Source organism: Cynoglossus semilaevis, chromosome 8 (genome assembly GCF_000523025.1).
Source record: "Cynoglossus semilaevis isolate Cse_v1.0 chromosome 8, Cse_v1.0, whole genome shotgun sequence".
Classification (NCBI taxonomy): Eukaryota; Metazoa; Chordata; class Actinopteri; order Pleuronectiformes; family Cynoglossidae; genus Cynoglossus; species Cynoglossus semilaevis.
Genome location: NC_024314.1, coordinates 14,016,026 through 14,037,685, shown reverse-complemented (window position 1 = coordinate 14,037,685; position 21,660 = coordinate 14,016,026). Strand labels below are relative to the sequence as shown.

Below are 21,660 nucleotides of genomic sequence, written 5' to 3'. Positions count from 1 at the left end.
TGTGTGTGTGTGTGTGTGTGTGTGTGTGAGACCAGCCCCACTGGGAGACCATGATAGCTTTTGGCTGACTAATGATAATAATGAGTGTATGTTTTTGTTTGGAGACATGTGTTTGGTTGTGTGTGTGTCTCCATATGTGTCAGTGTGTGTATGAGTGTACGACACACTGCACGTGTGTGTGTGTGTTCAGAGCAGACTGCAAGGCTCCTTATGTTCGAGGTGTTGTTTAAAGAGAAGTCCTCAGGCTACGTCAGATCTGATCAAATAAAGTCCTGTTCTGTGTTTGTGTTCGNAAATGCAAACTAAGTATGACTAAAATGTGTCAAATATCCCCAAGAAACACTACAGCTATAGATGACCTGATCCAGTACAGATCCATTTAAGAACCCGTCCATCTTGATAAGATCCAATAACAGCTCCACAATGGGAGGTTCTGTTGTATAGAACCTGAGTTTGTTTTTTTGCAGCGTGGTCTTGAACCCAGACCTCACTGTGTCTCCATGTCTGATCAGGAACATGATGCCCAAAGCTCTGGACGGACAGATTGTGATGGAGAAGACGCCTCGGTACTTTGTCACGGTGGAAACACCACAGAGGGTCCGCTCCATGTCCAGGGACGTGAAGCTGATTGTTGTGGTCCGTGACCCTGTGACCAGAGCCATATCTGACTACACTCAGATCATCTCCAAGACCCCGGACATTCCTGCATTTGAACGCTTGGTCTTCAAGAACCGCACCACAGGTAAGAGTTTGGTTGTTGGTCACAGGTTTTTGAAACTGTCCTGACAGCTTATCAGTCAAATCCTGGAAACCAAGAGTTTTTTCTGCCTGCAGGTCAGATCGACTCTCTCTGGAGCCCACTTTGGATTGGCCTGTACGCTCATCACCTGGAGCGCTGGCTGACCTGGTTCCCCAGGACTCAGATCCACCTGGTCAGCGGTGAGAGGCTAATCTCTGACCCCGCAGGAGAAGTAGGAAAAGTCCAGGACTTTCTGGGCCTCCAGAGGATCGTCACGGACAAACACTTCTACTTCAACAAGACAAAAGGCTTCCCCTGCCTGAAGAAGCCAGAGGGCAGCAGTAAACCGCACTGCCTGGGGAAGACCAAAGGGAGGATGCACGCCTCCATCGACCCGGCGGTGATGCAGAGACTGAGGGATTTCTACAAACCACACAACCAGCGCTTCTACCAGATGGCGGGGCAGGACTTTGGATGGCAGTGACTCTAGACACTGGGTTTAGTTCTAATGTTTCGCTGCTCTGGACTACAGCATGTAGATGTGTCAGTTTTATGAGCACAGAGTTTCAGAAAACTGACCTGAGTGAAGGCATCTGACCAGCAGGGCGGTGTCCCAGAGACCTGCCGTTTGACCTTTCATCCATCAGTCAGTTGTCAAGTAGGAGATGCTGTTTGAATCTGGATGTCTGGCTGAAGCCGTGCTTGCACCTGTAGTTAAAGCTGGAGGAGGGGGGAGGGAGGGGGGTTAAATCAAGTCATTAAACAGCAAAGATGTGTTTTTTTAGCCACTATCAGTGGGAAAATATGGCAATCACCCAGCAGTCCAGGAAAATGAAACAATGCCACCTAGTGTCTGTTGTACTGTGCATGGTAGCCATGTTTCAAATCAGCTATTTCTGTGTTGGAAAGAACTGTCTGTACAACAGAGATGAGTAGAATAAGAGGATTTTCACAGTTAGGGGAATAATTGGTGGAACAGGTGGCTGACAGGTCATGTGACTTTCAGGATTATTAGTACGTAAAACAAAGTCTTACAGCCTAAGGACGCTAATACTAAAGGTGACCAACAGCCATGTAAACAGCAAGGTAAATCAAACAAGTTCTATTTTTAGATGAAGTTTTTCGCCTACTTTCAGCCTAGTACCAAGCTCCTACTTCTACGTAGCTAAAAACTGTTGTCAGTTCAAAACACCACTGCCCAAGATTGTGAGACACATTTGGAGTCCTCTCTAAGCTCTTTCATAACTCCCCCTAGTGGTCAAACCCGTGTAAGTTAGTCCAAAGTATAGTCTCAGTGTATTTATCACAGCAGAATGAAGCTTGTTTTGCAAACATTAGACATCTGCAGTTAAGGCTCTAGCAGTAACAAACATAAGTATTTAAAATAATTAAGTACGAAGACATTGAACAATGGTTATAGTGGTTAAGAAATACACAATGTCACTGTTAGTCCTGGTTTTTCACAGATGGGTTATTCATCTGAGTCACACATCAAATCTGATGACAACCTCCTCTGTTAGAAAATGTTTAATTCCCACATTCCTGATCTTACAGAACTTTCTTTTCCCTCAGACTCGTGCAATCAATGCATTCATATTGAGTATCGCCCTCCCAGTGGTGTTCCCGAAAAAAGCTGGGATGAATCTTTTATGTGGCGAGCAGCCGAGGAGCAGCAGAGAATCGTCCCAGCAGCTCAGATTTGACTGAGTGGTTTTGTATTCCTGAATAATGAATGTGGATAAATGCATGTCGAGGAACTGGTGCGGGTGACTCGGCATCTCCCCCCACCTACCTCCCCGCGTTGGCAGCTTCTTCTGTCTTTACACATTTGACTGAACCTGCAAAACCACACACGCTGTGCTGTACCAGGAGTGAGATGTGAATAAAAAATGAACCAGGACCTCTGGAGGACCACTGGAGGGCGACCAAAAACCAGAGTGGGTCTAACCAGTGGTCATCCACTTGTAAGGAGATGATGTTTAAAGCTTTGAGGCTTGACTGTGTTAGTGTCCAGCTTTTACAGGGTCGTCTGTTTTCAGTTTGCATGTATTTGCACTAGTTTGAAAGCATAAAATAAAAGTATTTTTAAGCATAACAAACAAATCTGCACTCTTCATTTCTACCACAGTCTATTAATAAATAATGGATGTTGTCACTTATTTGGAAACTGCAGTCTCCCAGTTCTACACTGCACATGTAGTCACACAGCATATACAGTATACGTGGCCCACATACACAGTCCATATCAGACCATGTGGTGCATACTGTAATTTCTATCAAACGTGTTAAAACAGAGACAGGTCCAAACTGGCTGAGGTGTGGCCCACAGTTTGTTTACACAGTCTTGACTATATTAGAGCCTGTACTTAAAAAATGGCTTTACAAGATACAATTGTCAGAAAGACCTCATTTAAGTTTTATTCTTAATTAAAATACATTTGACAGCCAATCTAAAATTATAAATAGAGACAATAAAGAGGTGTGTGACCTGTTGCCCCTTACCTTGATCAACTTCAACCATGTCTCTGTCCTCCCCGGTCACACAGCACCGTCAGAACAACAGGAACATTTTGGTCCAACACTGGTCAGGGTGTCCTGCAGTCGTCTGGCTCTGTGACCTTAAACACCATCGACTGTGCTGAAGAAGCTTGAATTTCTCCATGAAAACGTTTTGACACTAAAAGCTCTTCCTAAATATCCCCTCAGATACTGACTCTCTCAGCCAAACACATGCTGTATTCTGTTTGCTAAATGTTAAGCTAACGTGCTAACTAATATATGTTCACTGTGACATGTACAACTATGCAAGGAACAGGTTTGTGTTTTTTGTTTCTTGCAGGTGTGCTACGTATACTGAACTAAAGTGACAAGTTCCCTGCTTGTCTTGCAGAGGGTTCTGGGTTCAACTCCACTCGTTAGGATGATTGCATCGTTTTCTGTTTTTTTAAACCCAAGCTGTTTCCGTTTATGCTAACATGCTAACAATTGCTATAAAATCAGGAGACCAAAAAGCTGAATTAACAGCCCCCATTATGTGCATGGTTTTAATTTATGTATGTATAAATATATGTATAAAATGTGTACAAATATAACAAACTCAATCTTGGTGAGTATCCGTATTGCGATTTAATTATAAAAGCCCTGTGTTTGTACAGCGGTTGAAGAGACTGCAGCGCAACGTCGCCCCCTTTTGGACAATGAATGATAAACTTGTAATACGTTCACCAGAAATCAGAAAACATTTGTTTATTATATAATTTTCTCCAATATTTTAGTCTTTAACTTAAACTTCTAGTCGAAAGTTTGACTCTCATTTCAACACATCAGAACGCAAATATCAACGCACAAATACTTACAAAGCAACAGCTTACTGTAGCGCACACACACACAGGACGAGGAAAGCACATGCTTTTAAATTCATTTAAAATCAGCAAACCTAATACGAACAGTGTCGCGTTTGAAAACGGCATGAATGGACAAACCACGATCTACTTAAAAACAGGAAAAGATTTTAGAAACTCAGAAATTACAATAAAGTACACGTGGACACTGTACTCCCACCACTGTCAGGTTTTTGGCAGTTTTACAATTGTTGTCTCTGTTGGTCTGATCACAGATGCTGTTGGAAGGAAAGGCACTCAGCACCAGCTGACAGCCTCAGTGACCTTTACAGAAAGAGGGGGAAATACTTCAAATTAAAAAGATAAATAAATAAAAAACAAATAATACAGATTATTAAAAGTTTTAATTTCCTCACCTACAGAAAAACTCATCATCATCTGAACACACAAACAAATGTATTATCTAATATATCATGACTATTATCATCACCTGCAGTCTTGTCAAACGGTCATTGTGACGTCACGGTTCATGCAAACAAATTAAAACAAATATCACAACTTTTTTTTTCCTTTTACAAAAAAATAAATAAAATGGAACGTTTCTTTATTGCACAAAATTGTTTTTTTTTTCAAAATCTCTGTTCACGCTGGACAACCAAGGCAGCCGTAGAACATTGGTTCCTGTGTCTCTTTTCTTCATGGGGTTTGGTGCAGGACAAGGAGTACTTTATAAACGTTTGAACTGACGTTAAAAACACAGCGAACATCACTCTAAAACATCAGTTATACTGTTCAGGTCAGGGCTGAGAGAATCAAAATTAACAAAAGAATAAAAATGGAACTTTTCCTTTAAACCAATGAAACCTCTGCCTCTGGTTTGGAGGCAGTGTCACACAGCTCCAGGATCAAGTACCAGTACACGGTCACAAATACTGGCCTGGTTCAAGTACAGTACGTGTATCTGCAGCTAAAGGCCCGTGATGTCCAACAGGCAGTAAAACATGAGGCCTAACGCCCACTAGGGTGTGCTATAGTTGACAATAGACGTTCATCTGTTCAGTTGAGGTCCAGGTCTGAGATGTTAGAGCAGACATTAGCAGAAGAATGTCTGACCACACTGTTCTCCTGCTCTGGCTCTTCTAGCAGTACTCCTCCACCTGTGGTTCTGGCAGGTCGTTGAGGTCCAGGAAGATGGAGGTGTCGGAGAGTTTGCGCCCACTAGAGGACAGATCCAGCAGCTCCTCTGCGGTGCTGGGCACCGAGCTGATGTACATGTCCCACACCTGCTCCGGAGAGTCCAGTTCCAGCAGCTTCTGCTTGATCTTCAGGTTCTTCTCGATGTTCCGTCGCTTGTGCTTGAACTCCAGGATGGTTTTGGTGTAGCGGTTGATGGTGGTGACGGAGGAGGCCATGCAGGCAGTGAAGGAACTCCAAGCCAGGCTAAAGGGCACAGAGGCAGGTTAGGAGGAGTTGATTATGACCTTCTTAGTTCCACAGAAAAAAAAACCTTTCCATTTCAGTGACTTTAAACAAAGTGTCTTTCACGACTGAAGAGACAAACCACACATCTGAGTTGACAGAAGGAGACAGTGGAGCATCAGCAGCTGCTGCTGGGACATGGACAACATCATCACTTTTCTCTGTGGACCTCGGTATGAACGAGTACTGTAGTACTGTGGTACTGAGGTACTGTGGTACTGTAGTGATGTAGTACTGTGGTCATATGGTACTGTGGTCCTGTGGTACTGTGGTACTGTTGTACTGTAGTACTGTAGTATTGTGGTACTGTAGTACTGTGGTAATGTGGTACTGTAGTACTGTGGTAATGTGGTACTGTAGTACTGTGGTAATGTGGTACTGTAGTACTGTAGTACTGTAGTACTGTGGTAATGTGGTACTGTAGTACTGTAGTGATGTGGTACTGTAGTACTGTAGTACTGTGGGACTGTAGTACTGTAGTCCTGTGGTACTGTAGTACTGTGGTACTGAGGTACTGTGGTACTGTAGTACTGTGGTAATGTGGTACTGTAGTACTGTAGTGATGTGGTACTGTGGTACTGTAGTGATGTAGTACTGTGGTCATATGGTACTGTGGTCCTGTGGTACTGTGGTACTGTTGTACTGTAGTACTGTAGTACTGTAGTGTGATGTGCACAAACTCACATGTAGGACCAGCTGTAGTCCCAGGACTGAGGCTTCCAGTCCTCTGGGCCCAGACTGACGGTCAGCTGGAAAGCTGTGGTGAACATCATGTGGGCCACCATCCCTAGTAGACCTGACCCAAACACAGAAGAAATGTGGACTGGAAAATCTGGAATCTGAGTTAGATTAATTTTTCATGCATTTTACAGATGTAAGAATCAATATATTTTTGTTCCGTTAGATGCACTTCTTAACATCATCGTTGACTCGTTCTGATCATATTCTACTGTTGATAAATGAATCCACTTTTAGGAGAAAATGATCGAGCACATTGGCTGCAGTTACCGTAAACTACCACTGGGTGGCACTGCTGCTTTATATAAGGTGGTCTGCAAAAACAACTTCGGACTTGACACCAACTTCATGATTCATGTTTCAACCCACAGCAACAAAAAGGCAGATTAATGGACGACTTTTGACCCAAGAACCACAGTTTTATTCTTAGTTATCACTAAGTTTCCTGAAAAAGTAATTAAAAAATCACAATAATTATTTATCCGTTTTCCAAAGGGTTTTACTTCAGGTGTGTGACATTGAGGGCAGATGTTTTGGTAGAAAACATATTTTAAAGTATTTTTCTGTGACTAAAAAGACGTCACAGTGACATCAGTGGTTGTTTCATTCTCTTCATCTTCTAAGATACAACCGTCGCCTCGTAAGGTTTCAGTATTTTATATAGCTGCTTTTATAGATTTGTTCTAATTACCAGAGGAAGTCGTCGTTGTTGCTGTTCCTGCTCTGGGTACCAATTGTCCAAAAGACGTCAAAATGTTGTGTTTGGCCATAAAAGCCACCCTGCGTCCCCTTTTCCTCTCACAGCCCAGTGATTTAACACCGACTGAAGGAGGAACTGAATTTGACTGAAACTGTAAATTTAATCACTAGCCGTAAAACGTTCGTCCTCCAACAGAAAAGTCGCCTCCGTCACTCTGTCCCTGCTCCACCTCTCCATCAAGGTCCCAGCATGCACTTGACGATGAGTGACAGATGTAATCAAGGTTAATCTCAGGCTCCTGGACCTAATTACCCATCAACACTCACTGCGTTAAAAGAAGAAACAACATTTAAATGACTTCCATCTCTGTGAAGTCAGCCCTCCAGGGTGCGCTGTTAAAAAAGCTGCTGCAGAAATGTCTGCTGTTTCAGACACACGTCTTCCTACCGTGGATAAACAAGTCACTGTGCTGCACAGAAGTCCATAGAGAAAATGAGTGCTTTTAGCTCACAGGGACAGAGCAGCTGCTGGTTCCACTCCTGCTTTGTTGGATAACATTGTAGCACTGGGAAAAATACCATCAACATATTTCAAACACTAAAGTCACCAGATAGCACGTCTGAAATGATAGATAAGGAAACAATGGCCACATAAACCTTTTCTGAGCGCTAATTAAAAATTAAGAGTTTTCTCTACGGAGTTTGTTGTGGAAGAATCGGTGCCAGAACAAGCTTTTAAAAAATGGTTCCTGTTGCAGACAGTTTTTTCTTTTGGAGCTTAAATTTGTAAACAACTCTTTCCGCTGTACAGAAGTCCATAGAGAAAATGAGTGTTTTTAGCTTAGAGACAACAGAGGATCCACTGGTCCACTGCTGTTTTGTTTGACACATTTCTGCCACCAGGGTAAATACAAACAAGATTTCAAACATGTGAGTCGAAATATATCATATATCTGAGATGATGGACAGAGGCAATGAGGGAACAACAACAAGTTTTCTGGGCTTTGTTTAAAAACTAGAGCTTTTCTCTATGGTGTTTGGTCTGGAAGACAAAGCAACAAAAACACTTTTTTTTTTAGCTATAACAAATTTTACAAATCCATTCTTTAAACCCTGGGGAACTCATTAAGAGATAAAATAAGTTAAAATGTTTGTTCATATAAAAACCAAACTTTTCAAACTACTGCACCAAAGTCCATGGAGGAAATCAAAGTTTTGTTTTTAATTTCACTCGAGCTGGTACGTTAGGGATGCTCATTTACAAAGTTAGGGTAAACTAAGGATTTTAAAACAGCAAAGTCAGACAGAAACACATTTTATTACAGCTTTAAAGTGCGGGGAACAGCGTTTAGAACTAGATCAACTTTAAATCACAGATAAACTCTGTGTGTTTTGGCCTGAGAGACTCAGTGGAACAATAACATTATTTTCAGGAGGTAAATTCTTCAAATGAACTCTAATGAATAACTTTGTTAAACTTTGTTTCTGTGTTTTGGCCTAAGTTTAAACATATTATTCTAGAAACTCCTGAACCACAGAGAAAATCAACATTTTAATCCAATTCAGACAAAAACACTTTGGACCAATAGGAGCAGAGAGCAGCGGCGCAGCGGCTCCCGTGTGCTGTGATTTTAATCTCTCATTTTCTCCATGGCGTTTGGTGAGGGAGATGGATTGGTTTACTTGGAAGACAGACATCATTTTTCACAGATAAAAGCCCGTCTAAAGCTGATTAAAGACAAGAAAAGCCTTATTCTTGGCGAGTTTTTGAAACGTCTGCCATCAGAATCAAACAACTAAAATGTCAAAACAGGGAAGGACTCGTCACAGGACGGTCTGCCCCGGCTGTCAACTTCCTACAGTCGACTTCAGCTTCTCATTTATGCAAAGAGTTCACTTCAGCAGAGACACAGTATAAATGAAACATCAGACTGTTGGCCCGGACGTCAGACTTACAGCGGGCAGAACGCCAGAACTGGGCTGATGAAAGCAGGGCTCAGTGAAGCCTGAGAGGAAGAGGAGCCGTCAACTACTGTGGACTAGACCCACAACATAAAGAGCCCACAGGTGGACCACACCGTCCGGGTCACGTCCCGGACTTTATGGGTTTAACCTGATGAAATGTCTCATTTTTGATGTCATGATGACTCAACACAATTTTTAGAAAAATCCATTGCCTGAAAACCTCACTCTGGCTCCAAGACAATTAATTTCCCACTTTATCGTCACTAACTTACAAAGTTTGTCTCTATTCTGGTACTTTTGACATAAAATGTTCGACCTTGTTCTCGTAAACTTTGGACTTCGCTCTGGTAAATTTACCACTTTATTCTCCTGAACGTGGTGCTAATACTCTGGAGAAGTAAATCAGACAGGAAAGGTTTGGGTTTGGCTCAGATATGCTGCCCACAGATACAGAGTGTGATTCACAGAGAGAAGATGGAGCCCACATTCCCGATGCTACGGTTTTCCCAGGAAAGTTAAGAATTCCTTCTAAAATCCATGTTAAATTAAAATGTTAAATTAAAAACATTCAGACATGGAGTGAAAGAATGTTACCGGCTGTACCTAAAGAAGTGGCCAAGCTAAAGACGGAGGAAACGGCGTTAAGAATTCTGCCTTTCCATTTCCTCTCATGTCAAAGAGATCAAAGCAGGTTTTGACGACTTTGTATCTTATCTGAAATCAAAGCATTTTCCAGAAGTGAAGAAAATCCCAAACATCTGAACAGATCAATATCCAGCCCGCGGCTCAGCAAAGTCTGAACATGTTGAGATCAGTGTCGGTGCAGAGAAAGGTGAAACCCACGGGGATGGACTGAACTTTATCTGCTGACTCTGAGTCTGTCCATTTGGACCTTCTGGTTCCTGAGCCCGGGGACACACGGGGACACAGCCCGGGGACACTTGGTTTTGTTCTTCTCCACGCATGTCCACAACAAAACTGGGACACGAGAACGTTTCCTACGATTTTCTATGGAAAACCTAAATGGAGCAGTGGTCGTAAATGATTCCCCTGGTGATGGTGGAGGACGGGAGTTATGGTGGAAAACTGCAGTACACACAGCAGCTGGTACTGCAGTACCTGGTTCACTTCATCTGATCTAACTTTTAGTTTAATATTTAGGGTTAAGCTATGTCTATCTTAAAGACGACTTTTAGCTGATTTAAGCTACTAACATTTCATTAACGTGTACTGATTTAAGACTGATTTGTGGCTAACCCTTAGCTCTAATTTCCTAAACCATATTCATCTTTTTAGCCTATTTTCACTATCTCATTACAGAGATAGACAGAGATAATATTAACCTTTTCACACATTTCCGGTTGATGTTATCATTATTCGTTATCATGTGCTAGCTTTAAGCTAACTCTTATTTTCGTTGTGTGCAGTGTCTGTCAGAGTGCAGGACAACTCACCGGACAGAACAGTAAATATGGCAGCAAAGGCGTTGAGCTTGAGGCCGTCAATGACGTTTCCAAATTGGCAAACCTCTATGGACATTAGGATGCCCCCGGTGGCCAAGAGGAGAATGTACAGACACTCTGCGACGATGCACAGCCATAGAACTCCTGCAAGAAAATGAAAAAGACAAAGATCATTGACGACGTCTCTCCGCACCAAACCTCATAGGAAAAAAAACAGCACCTCGTGTAATGCTGCCCCCTGTGGTCAGTTTATGTCACTCAGGTTTGTCACATTCATAAACTTATAACACAAAGACTTTTTAATTTGAAAGCAGCAGTACATCAAAGACTCTGTGTTCCTGTGATCTGAAACCACAGATCTTATCTGTGGACTCTGCTGCAGGCGGAGGACACGCAGTGACAAAGTGACCCAAACTCTGGTCTGCAGTCAGAAAATCTCCATCTGACAGGGAGATAAGGGACAAACACCATCTGAGAATAATGTTGACTCAGGCAGACACAGGCTGAAATGTATGCAGAGCCGCCGTCGTCCCACTGAGGCAGAAATGCAAAGAGGAGCAAAATGATAAAAGAGTGGGAAAAAACCAGGGAGACGTATTCATGATAGGAGCTGAGAGAGGAGCCCGGCTGGATAATGATGGAGGGAGTTCAGAGATAGGAGGAGAGAGAGGGAGCGAGGGGGGAGGAGGCATAAGATAAGCAAGGACGAATGAAGAAGACAGGGATGAGGACGCAGGAGGCGGGATACAGGGAAGAGGAGAGGAGGAGAAGGAGTCCAGGAGCGTGGACCAGTGATCTCCTCACCAGCATCATTAACCTTGACAGAGGTGAGGACGGAGACCTGCTGAGGTTCCTGAGCTCCACCACAAAGTTCAAAAACATACATCACCCCAAGGCATTATGGGAAGTACATTTATCAAACGGCTGGTCTGGGCTGTTCCCTTAGAGAATCTGTGGACTGTGACCAACAGAGTTACTGGTTAGTTAGTAGTCACCAGTTCACCCTCTTCTGAGACCAGCTAAGCCATGAACATAAGAGCTAGATGTTAGCCTCGCAGTACATATAATAAAATGGCTAAAGGTTAGCTATGAGTTCTTTAAAAGAATCCTCTGATTGGTTCTTACCTCGTTCATTTGGAGGAGCGACGTAAAGGAAACTTCTGCACTTTTCACCTGTAAGAAAAAAAAATTCAGACATGACTGGTGCTGTTACTGTTAGTGGTGCTGTTACTGTTAGTGGGACTGTGGGACAGACTGTAACGTCCTGATTAATCCAGGTACAACATTCCACTTGACAAAGATAACCCTGGGATAATCAAAGATAATCCACCTCTAATCCAGTGTGTGAAGGGATTGACTGTGAGCTCCGTGTGATTAACCAGCTCTCACCGCCACCGTCACCTCCAGCACCACCTCCCAGTCTGCTGAGCCAGAACCCACTGACACTTACTCCAGGATCCACGGTCTGGACTGGAGCAGAGCCTGGACGCTTTTGTTTATTTTTGTTTACGGTTTGAAAGTTACCCATAATTCAATGTTTAAACTGAAATATATTAGTCCAAGGTTTTCAAAATAAGTGTTCTGTCAGTTTGGAGACCAAACTTCTGCAGCGGATCATCGGACTCTTTGACATCTTTAACCATCTGACAGTCAGTGTTATTACAACTTCCCCCATCTGACAGTCAGTGTTATTACAACTACGGGTCAATATTTGAGTATTTTCTTATTCTACTCTGTAATATTCTGGTCAGTATTTGTGCAATAATCTGATTTAACCTTTGAAATATTTGGTCAGTATTCTCATCACGGTTGTGTAAATATATCCATGTTGAATCTGTGCAATATTCTGATGGTCAGTATTTATGAGTATTTTATATATGAAATCTATAATTCTTGTTGTATTTGTTGTATAAAAACCATTTTTGACATATTTATTAAACCTATTATTATTACATCCATATATATATTTACAGTACATTGGATGGTCATTATTACCACATTCAATTAAATGTATGTTCTATAATAATAAAACCCAGAGTACCGCTCATGTTGATGTTCTGCTCGCAGGAGAACCAGATGCCGGTGTGGAACTTCCTGAGGACGTACTTGTCCTCCCCTGTCTCCCAGATGTACTGGACCAGTCTGCTGTCGTTCAGGTTGGAGCTGTTGAAGCGGATGCAGAACTTCTGTTTCCCGGCCGACGCTGGACCGCTGCACAGAGGTTTCACCACCTTACGGGTCCCCTCGCACCAGTAACTGGTGCTGAGCGCGCACACGGCCAGGAACAGGGCCAGGAAGTTCAAGGTGAGAGCCAGAGAAGCTCTGCTCCTCCGGTCCAGGATCCCCATCTCCACACAACCGGGGAAAACAAAGCAGGACCACAGAGAACAAGTCCGAATCCAGCTGCGAGGCTTCAGTGTCGGCACAGAAACTCCGCTCCGGCTCCGATCCTCATAATCCCAGGTCTCCTGTGGACACGTCCACGGGTCATCAGCGCGACGCCACGCGCGTCCGCAGATCCAAAGCAGACAGAAACGCACTCAAGTCCGAGACTGCGTTCGAGTCCAGTCCTTCTCCGTGTCTGCTCACATGCAAACTGCCGCTGCTGAGCAGCCGCGTCTGTCCTTATATACCGCGCACACACACACACACACACACACACACACACACAGAGGAGGGAGAAGGAACCACTAAAATGTAATTTTCAACCAAAATACAAATTCGAATTCAATTCAACTTCGTACCAATAGATTTGTGTCAAACACTGGTTGGATTAGATTATGGATTATGGATTATTTTGTTAACCTCATGGTAAGGGACGACGGCAGGTCATCTCACTTCTTCTTATGACTTTGTCTCGATGACGGATGAAACCGACCAGTGGAACAGAAACAAAGAGGAGCAGCTGACGGCTGTGGTCACAGTCAACGACACCAGGACGAGACCACGGTGGAAGTCTGGAATATCAGTTCACACTGAGGCACCGGGACAGTTGGACATCAGTCCCACCTCGGACCACAGATGTCTGACACTGAGACTACTCTCAGACCCAGACAGTCTGTAGACCTCTACTTCAGGATCACTTCCACTTGTTTCCCACACTGGTCACCTCTGCTGGGCTGGACCACACCACACACTGAAGGCTGGGGTGAGCATCATCTAAACGCAGGTCAGAACAGACACCTTCTTCCTCCTCCTCCTCCTCCTCCTCCTCCTCCTCCTTCATCATCTCCTCCAGCAGCTCCATACATCGACCTGAAGGTGACAGATCCTCAGATCAGGAGAACAAGCCTGAGGATCAAACAGAGCGTGTCACATCCATGCACACACACACACACACACACACACACACACATCATTGATATACTGTATATAGTGATTATAGGTGAATCAATGTGAAGATGCTGAGACTGAACGACCAGATCGTGTCACTTCTGGGGGGAGAGCAGCATGAAACTGAGTGTGTGTGTGTGTTTGTGTGTGTGTGTGTGTGTGTGTGAAGGGGTGGTGTAGGTCATCTGCAGGAGGAGGGTAAGAAGGAAAGTGTGATGACTCCTCATCTCACGGGACAAACATCGTGCAATTACTCAGCCTCCACCGTCCCCCTCCCCTCCCCTCACCCCCCCCACACACACACACACGCACACACACACAGAGTCAGTGTTTCTGTTGGTGAAGGATATTACTGATGGACATCGCCGTGTCTCTGCAGCGTCTCTCTCTCACTGGCGTCCTCACGGTGATAAAAACGCAGCAGATTTTTCTCCTCTAAATATTCCTCAGCTCCAACGTTAGTGTCTGGTGGTCTCTGCGTCCAGCTCTGACCCCACACACCGTCACAGTCATTTCCTGCCGACACTTATCTCTGAGCTGCAGTCATCTGGTTTCCACATGGACTCCGTCTCCTCCAGACTTCACAGCTGTCGCAGTTTAAAGAGGAATTATTTATGCAGTGAAATATTTGGAACGTTCCACTGTTCCACTGTTGACCAGACAGTTTCTACTCCTATATTTCTACTTTAATTCCTTATACAAAATGTTCACGGCTGTGGAGCCAAGTGTATTACATTTTTTACAACAATAAACTCAGCATTAGTGGCTCTGTAACTGTTTAGGGATGAATTCAGGTTCACGGTCTTTGAGGATCAGTTTGAAAATGATGGAACCACAAAATGACGAGTTTTCTATTTTAGCAATTCATCCATCGTCCATCCGTCCTCCGTCCATCGAGCTAGCTAGCTAACATAGTGTAGCACCAGGAAATAAAACGATATTTTCCGTAGACAGGAGCAGCTTGAAGGAGTTCTGGGGCGTGGCCCTGTAGCCGGTTCATCTGTGCAGTACTGGTGGGATGTTTTTACTTCAGCACTCTCACCCACAGACCGACCCGAGGACAGAAGCTGCTGCAGGGATTCTGTGCTCTGCCTGAGGTTCTGCTGTAATTATCACAGGGAGTCCAGGTGAGTCTGATGGACAAATGGGATGGAAAGATGAGTTCTTCCCTGAGTTCCATCCTCCACTGCTCTGAGTTCAGTGCCACAAATGCACCGTAAACAATAACAGATTAGAGGAGAAAACACCGGAGGGAGCAGTGACGGCGCCTTCGCTCCACCACAGATCCTTCACCGATTCAGCAGCGTAAATCATATTGTTACGCTGTGAAGGTGCAAATCAGGCAGAGCAAAGGAAAGTACTGGTACTTTGTCCTCTGATACTGTAGTACACATATCATCACAGAAATATTTTTAAACATGTATTATATATTTTGGAAAACTCCCAAAAATATACACTGTTAGAAAGATTACTGAAGGATAGCAGGAAAGAGCTAGGTGCTAATTCCTAATATGTGTAAGTGAAACAAGTTGAAAAAAACATTTAAAAAAATCAAAACATTCAACATCAGACGACTAAAATGTAAAGTTTGTCTTTATGGAATTTCATTTTAGTAAAAAGATTTCCTGAGGTCCATTTTTTAACTTTCTGCTTTCATCACCTCACCTCGACCTTTCATGACCTCTGCCCTGGAGGTCGTCTACTGCTCCATGTTCTCCGTCCTTCTCAGCTAAGGTTTACTAAATGGAAAAAAACAGAAGTGTCTGCTGTGTGTGTGAGCGTCATGTGTATGTCACAGCATCTCCTCCTAATAAACAAATCCCACCTCAGGTAAGAGCTCAGTCTCTCTTAAACGTAATTTACGGCCGACAGTAACGTCTGGAGAGCGTGGCAGCATCTTCACCTCCTCAGGCTGCTCCTCCTCTGGGCCAGGGACTCATTACTCCTCTGTGGCTCAGCTCCAGCTTTTAGACTTTGACACGTACATACAGTATCATTGATCCACACCAGGAGGAGAACGTCCCACAGGTTTCTGCTTCAACTGTCTTTAATTAATTAGCAGGAAGCTAACTGTAGCAGCTAATGTAGTGGGAAAACAACAACAGAGCCTCAAGCTAGTCAACAGCTAGTCAACAGCTAGTCAACAGCTAGTCAACAGCTAGTCAACAGCTAGTCAACAGCTAGTCAACAGCTAGTCAACAGCTAGTCAACAGCTAGTCAACGGCTAGTTAAACGCTAGTCAACAGCTAGTCAACAACTAGTCAACGGCTAGTCAAGCGCTAGTCAACAGCTAGTCAACGACTAGTTAAACGCAAACAATGAAAGGAAGGTGCTAGTCAACAGCTAGTCAACGGCTAGTTAAACGCAAACAATGAAAGGAAGAAGCAGCATGTGAGTCCAGAGGTTTGTCCAATTCTTTTAGTCAAACATTCATCAGCTTCAAGACAAAACAACAGCTGGAGGTTTGTCCACAAATCTGTAATCATGAAAATGATTCAACAAAAGCTGTGAGTTCAAAGTCTTACAGTTATTATTTGTCACAAAAAAGGTGACAAATAAAACGGTAAAGATTAAAAAAAAACATCAGACGTGTGAAAGAAAGTCGATAAAAGGCAGACAGGAAACGACAAAGCTCTGAGAACATCAACAGTACTGCAGGAACACAACAGTGACACACTGTGGCTGTAGAGGTGCACTCAGTGTGATGATGCAGCCTGTTGGCTAACATGCTAACATTAGCAGCTCAGTCCTGCTCTGTGTTAGTTATACACCTCATTGACCTCAGTGACCTCAGTGACCTCAGCTCTGCTCTGTGAAACATCTGAATCTTCTCAGCTCTGCGGCTGCAGACCATCGTTGGGATTTTGTCATTGCTTCGGACCACACTGTGGCTCAGTGGTTAAAGCCTGGACTCAGGAAATGGTTTCAGCCAAATCTAACTGAATATCTGCTCCGTAATCCAGGATTATTGAAGTTAGAATTTCTGATAACACTTCGATGAGTGTGAACTATTAATAGGAGTGCACTGCTGCTGCAGCTGCAGCTCCCTGTGCTGTGACACCAGGCTGTGGATTTGTATGAAGGTCGTAAAAGTTCATATTCCACATCAGAAGTGTGAGGAGGGGGGAGATAATGACTGGGTGAGGAGGGGACTGTCAGTGTCTACTTCTACAATCTGGGACAAATTCATCATCAGGGTTTTTGAAAAGCAAAAACCAATGTGCATGTGTGTGTGTGTGTGTGTGTGTTTGCGTTTTTAAACTCACAAAAATGCCGTCTGGCTTCAAGGAGCAGATGTGGAGAAAGAGAATCTCATCTCCCGCTGCCCCTGCCTCCTCTCTTTCCTTTGTTTCTCTTTTTTCCCGAGGGTCCGGGGGGGTCTCAGGTGGTCGCTGAAATCACCAATTACACGGCAGATAGAAGAGGGAATCAGAGGAGGAGATGAAGATTTTACCTCTGGGACTCAGACCACGGTCAGCTGACAGAGAGAACAGAGAATGAAGCTGTTCTGTTTTCATTAATGCGACCACCATTTTGTTCACTCTCTCTGGGCTAACTGTTGGATTATTTACTGTCCTTCCACTTTAGCCTTTAGCTTAAATTACAATTAAACCATTTTTGCACATTCTCTTTGAATTGTGAATAATGTTTATAAAATAATTTAATTATAATTTGTAGCAGTTTTGTGCTGACAGCAAGTTGTTTTTTTGTTTTTTTTGTTTGTTTGTTTTTTTTTACCAATTTTCCTGACCATGTTCTGATAATGTTGTGGCTAACGTTAGCTGTTAGCTGTGCTGGGTTGTTGCCTAATTCACAGTTGTTTTGTTTTGACTAACCTTCAGTTTTAGTTCCTAACGTTTAACCATGTTGTGTGGCACTTTATTTTATGTTAATCTAAATCTATTTCCACTGGTTAAACATTTTTTCTTCCTGATCATTTTTCTCACAGTGGTCCGTATTTAAATCTAAACCAACAACAGTCTCTCAGACTTTGACAGTCACTCAGCAGAGTTCAGATTAATAAACTGTTGTTGGGTCGGCCCTAACCCTGACCAGGAACTGAAACTGTCTGTGACTGAACCTCATATTGATCCTCAGTCCCATCCAATCGGTTCAGTTTCAGCAGAGATCCTGTCCACGTGCAGAGGATGAGGACATGCACGCTGACGAGCGTTTCCTCACAGATGGAAGAAAACACCTGGTCGTCTGCTTAATGAGAACGGCGGCGGAGACGTGGGAGTCAGGAGTCAGAGCCCGGAATAAATGACGATGTCAGGGGCTGTTAGTGGGCCGCAGCTTCTGCTTGTTCATCAAGGCTCCTCCTACAAATTGACATGACAGGCTAATAGATGAGGAAAGTGATATCAGTGAAAGGCATCAGCTGAAGAACAGTGAGGAATTTAAAGGGCCGGTGGAGGGAAAATGACAAAACTGTCAGCGGCTCAGACGCCATAATTAAATCCAGGGCTGATAAAAGTGAAATTAAACGCCTGAGAACATGAACGCCTGTCTGCAGCTCTGGGAGAATCTGCTTCCTGATTCATGAGTCACTACGACTGCTCAGGCATTAAGAAACTGTTCCAGCGAACTGTTCCTGTGACAGGTGTTTCATATTCAGGCAGTGGATCTTTCAAAACATCTGACATTGCTAGCACGTTGCTAGCTGTTAAACCAGGGTTCTACAAGGCACCACGACAAAGGTCGCTCAGCAAATCTGCTTCCATTTTGATCCACGATAAATGGACAGTTGTCCCGCCCCTTCAACACAAAATTCTTATTCGACATTTAGCTATCAATCAAAACTGCTGCTGCTGTCAACCTTGATAAGTCAGTGGTGATGAGATATGAGCTGGAGTCACCATGGCAACAGGAGTCCAAACCAACAAGGGTTACAGTAAACATAGTGCAGGTCAGAACCTACTGACCGACCGACTGACTCCTAAGGACAGGTCAGGACATAATGCACCTCAAGTGACTTGGTCTAGTGGTCAGAGAGTTAGTCTGTGAAGGATGTGTGAAGGATCGCAGTTTTAAATCGTATTTCTTGTACATTACTGAAAATTAACCAAATACAGTAAGCTGCTTTGATTTTCATTTTTGCACGTCTGCTGGTCAAATTGAGCACAACCGACTGTGTCCGACAATCGTCATGCTGTAGTGAATTTAGCTTTAAAGACAGGCTTGAAACATGTTTTGTTGTGAAATATTGGAGCCACAGTGACCAGAGTCTACAACCATTCACACTAACATGAACAACCCCAGGATACTGTTTTGGCAAATGATAGTGCCACTCCCTAGAGTTTTCTAAATCCTACAGGAAGTGGTTCATCTTCACCTCCATCATAACGCTGAGCTTAAATTCCCAGAGTTCCATCTTGTCCTCCCTGATCTGCTCTTCTACTTCATCGTAGGTTGGGGCAGTTATCTCATTGTTCTTATCCACCTTCACACACCTGCTGCCCATCTCCTCTGATTGTCCCCGCCCCGGCAATTAAGTAAAGGTCAAAGGGTCAACGGATCAATGGGTCTCCTCCTCTAGGGAGAGATGAAGATGTGCAGGGAGGTTCTCCACCGCCTGGACACTGGAGATAACTGCAGTCTGCAGAGACCTGATATTTGACGGTATTTCTCTGACACTCAAAGGTCATCTGTGTCCTCCTCGGACCTCTGCATGTCCACCTCGTCTCCCCCTGAGGTCACAGACGTCTTCATCCCTCTGCTCTGCAGGAGCTGCAGTCGTCAGCTGACAGAGCGTGTGTGTCCTTCAGAAACAGGAGACACGCTGGTGTCCACTCTGTCTCCAGCACAGACCGTGAGTCTCGTAAAACTGAGCTGATCGTTCGTCGCTGCTCAGTTAACTTTCATCAAAAACGTCTTCAAGTCTCTTCACCTTCGTAGTCGTCGACTCTTCTGTTCATGCAGCGCTGGTTTTAATGCTCTGCTGACGCTGCGTTTCTGCTGCCAGCCAATAAAGAGGTCACTCAAGGTCACCTGACCGCGACTGACCTCGGCTGAAGTTTATCCTTCAGTCTTCATGGATTTTGACCTCAGGTGTCTCATCTTCAGAAATTTAGGATCAAATTTGAGGCTGATTTTTTTTCCTCTCTGATCTGGATCGACTGCAGACTCCAGAAGTTTAGATCCATCTTTGTGTTCTTCTCGTGCTCTGTCTCAGACTGATGTTCCCTGATTAGTCACCACCGTCTGACTGTGTCTGACTGTGTCTGACTGATTAGAGACAAATTTTCATGGCTCTTGTTGAAACAAGGACACTGACAAATGACATCTCAGTCCCAACATCTGTCTTCCTCTGAGACACCAACATTTCTCACCTGGAAACAAACGAGACTGCAGACGACAAAGAAAACAAAATAAGGAGGAGAGGACAGACGTGGAGACACAGGAGGTGGACAGACGTGGAGACACTGAGACACCAACATTTCTCACCTGGAAACAAACGAGACTGCAGACGACAAAGAAAACAAAATAAGGAGGAGAGGACAGACGTGGAGACACAGGAGGAGGACAGATGTGGAGACACGGGAGGAGAGGACAGACGTAGAGACACAGGAGGAGGACGGACGTGGAGACACAGGAGGGGAGGACATACGTAGAGACACAGGAGGAGGACAGACATGGAGACACAGGAGGAGAGGACAGACGTAGAGACACAGGAGGGGAGGACAGAAGTGGAGACACAGGAGGAGGACAGATGTAGAGACACAGGAGGAGGACAGACGTGGAGACACAGGAGGAGGACAGATGTGGGGACACCGGAGGGGGGGAACAGACGTAGAGATGGGGGGAGGACAGATGTGGAGACACAGACCAGCTCCTCATGGGTGACTGCTGTTAAATGAAGACGACGTCTCTGGATTGTCTCCGTGGACGCCCAGGTTTAATTGCGTTGCTGTCGAAGAGCAGGCGAGCGTGAAGGTTTGAGCGCAGCCTACAGGAGGAATGAAGAGCGGCTGTCGATGCTCGTCTTCCCTGTCACATAAACAAGGCTGATAGAGAGAGAAAGAAGAGACGGAAATGTTTGTTCTCTGCAGCAGATCTTTGTTTCTGTTGGTGAACATCTGCCCACGTCTCCTGGATTTTCTTCGACTCTCACTGTGAAAGATATATTTTATAAGTTTGCACTTCACTGTGTCTTCAATTAAAATTTCATTCACGTATCTGAAAAAATTCTTTGATTTCAGTTGTTTATTTTTCATCACAGTGGTTCAGTGATATGGGTTTACTGATAAAAGATAAAAGGTCAGGGGTTCGAGTCTTTGTGTTGACCAAAGTTCTGGACCTGGTAAACACAGGAAGACACTTCATGTAAAAAAACTAATGTTTGAAACATTTTTACCTTTTTATCGGAGTCAAACCTGAACTCCCGGGGAGGGAGGGGAGCTCCTCACCCGTGGATCCACTGACCGGCCTTTACGCACACGTTTCATTAATTTCTCTTTTCACGCTTCACACGAACACAGCACCAATCTTCTTCCTCTCCTGGGAACTGAACAGATGAAGGTGAATGTATTTCCCCGTCCTGCACATATATTTATATATTTCTATATCATCTTCATGAATATTTCAGCGGCTCATCACAGGAATTCAGGAAAAACCCTGGTTCCTGTCTCAGTAAACAGAGGTTCATCATCAAACAACCCCTGGTGGGTTCCAGTCTGAAGAACCTCGATCTAAACCTCTAAACAGTTTTTAAGGAACCGATTTTTTTCAGTGTTAAAGGGGAGCTTTAGCGCCTCCTGGCTGTCCAAAACTCAAGGCTTCGACAGTTCACGGGTGTCTCACTGACCGTTATCACAGCAGCACCTGAGGGATCTGCTGGGACCAGTGAGTGACAGGTTCTTCACGGCGCCGTCACCTCCACACACCCTGAAGGTCTGTTCTG

The 21,660-nt window shown here is 44.1% G+C and overlaps 2 protein-coding genes across 5 annotated transcripts in view; one reads left to right on the top strand and one right to left on the bottom strand.

Moving 5' to 3' along the window:
- hs3st3l (heparan sulfate (glucosamine) 3-O-sulfotransferase 3-like) overlaps window positions 1-1,328 on the top strand; it is a 7,125-nt gene extending 5,797 nt beyond the window's left edge. The window contains exons 2-3 of the mRNA XM_008315199.3: window positions 513-742; window positions 835-1,328. Of these exons, the coding sequence (XP_008313421.1) occupies window positions 513-742; window positions 835-1,223 (619 nt within the window). The 3' untranslated portion in view covers window positions 1,224-1,328. The remainder of the gene's footprint in view (window positions 1-512; window positions 743-834) is intronic.
- Window positions 1-14,029, bottom strand: part of gsg1l2b (gsg1-like 2b) — a 31,228-nt gene extending 17,199 nt beyond the window's left edge. For 2 of the 4 annotated variants that reach the window (XM_025057148.1, XM_008315015.3), the window contains exons 1-6: window positions 12,466-14,029; window positions 11,550-11,597; window positions 10,416-10,568; window positions 6,244-6,355; window positions 3,242-5,520; window positions 1,319-1,459 (exon numbers count right to left, since the gene is read on the bottom strand). In XM_025057148.1, coding sequence (XP_024912916.1) covers window positions 5,220-5,520; window positions 6,244-6,355; window positions 10,416-10,568; window positions 11,550-11,597; window positions 12,466-12,772 — 921 coding nt within the window. In that variant the 5' untranslated portion in view covers window positions 12,773-14,029 and the 3' untranslated portion in view covers window positions 1,319-1,459; window positions 3,242-5,219. The remainder of the gene's footprint in view (window positions 1-1,318; window positions 1,460-3,241; window positions 5,521-6,243; window positions 6,356-10,415; window positions 10,569-11,549; window positions 11,598-12,465) is intronic. The other 2 variants (XM_025057147.1, XM_025057149.1) reach the window with 2 other exon arrangements.
- Between the last annotated feature and the right edge of the window lie 7,631 nt (window positions 14,030-21,660).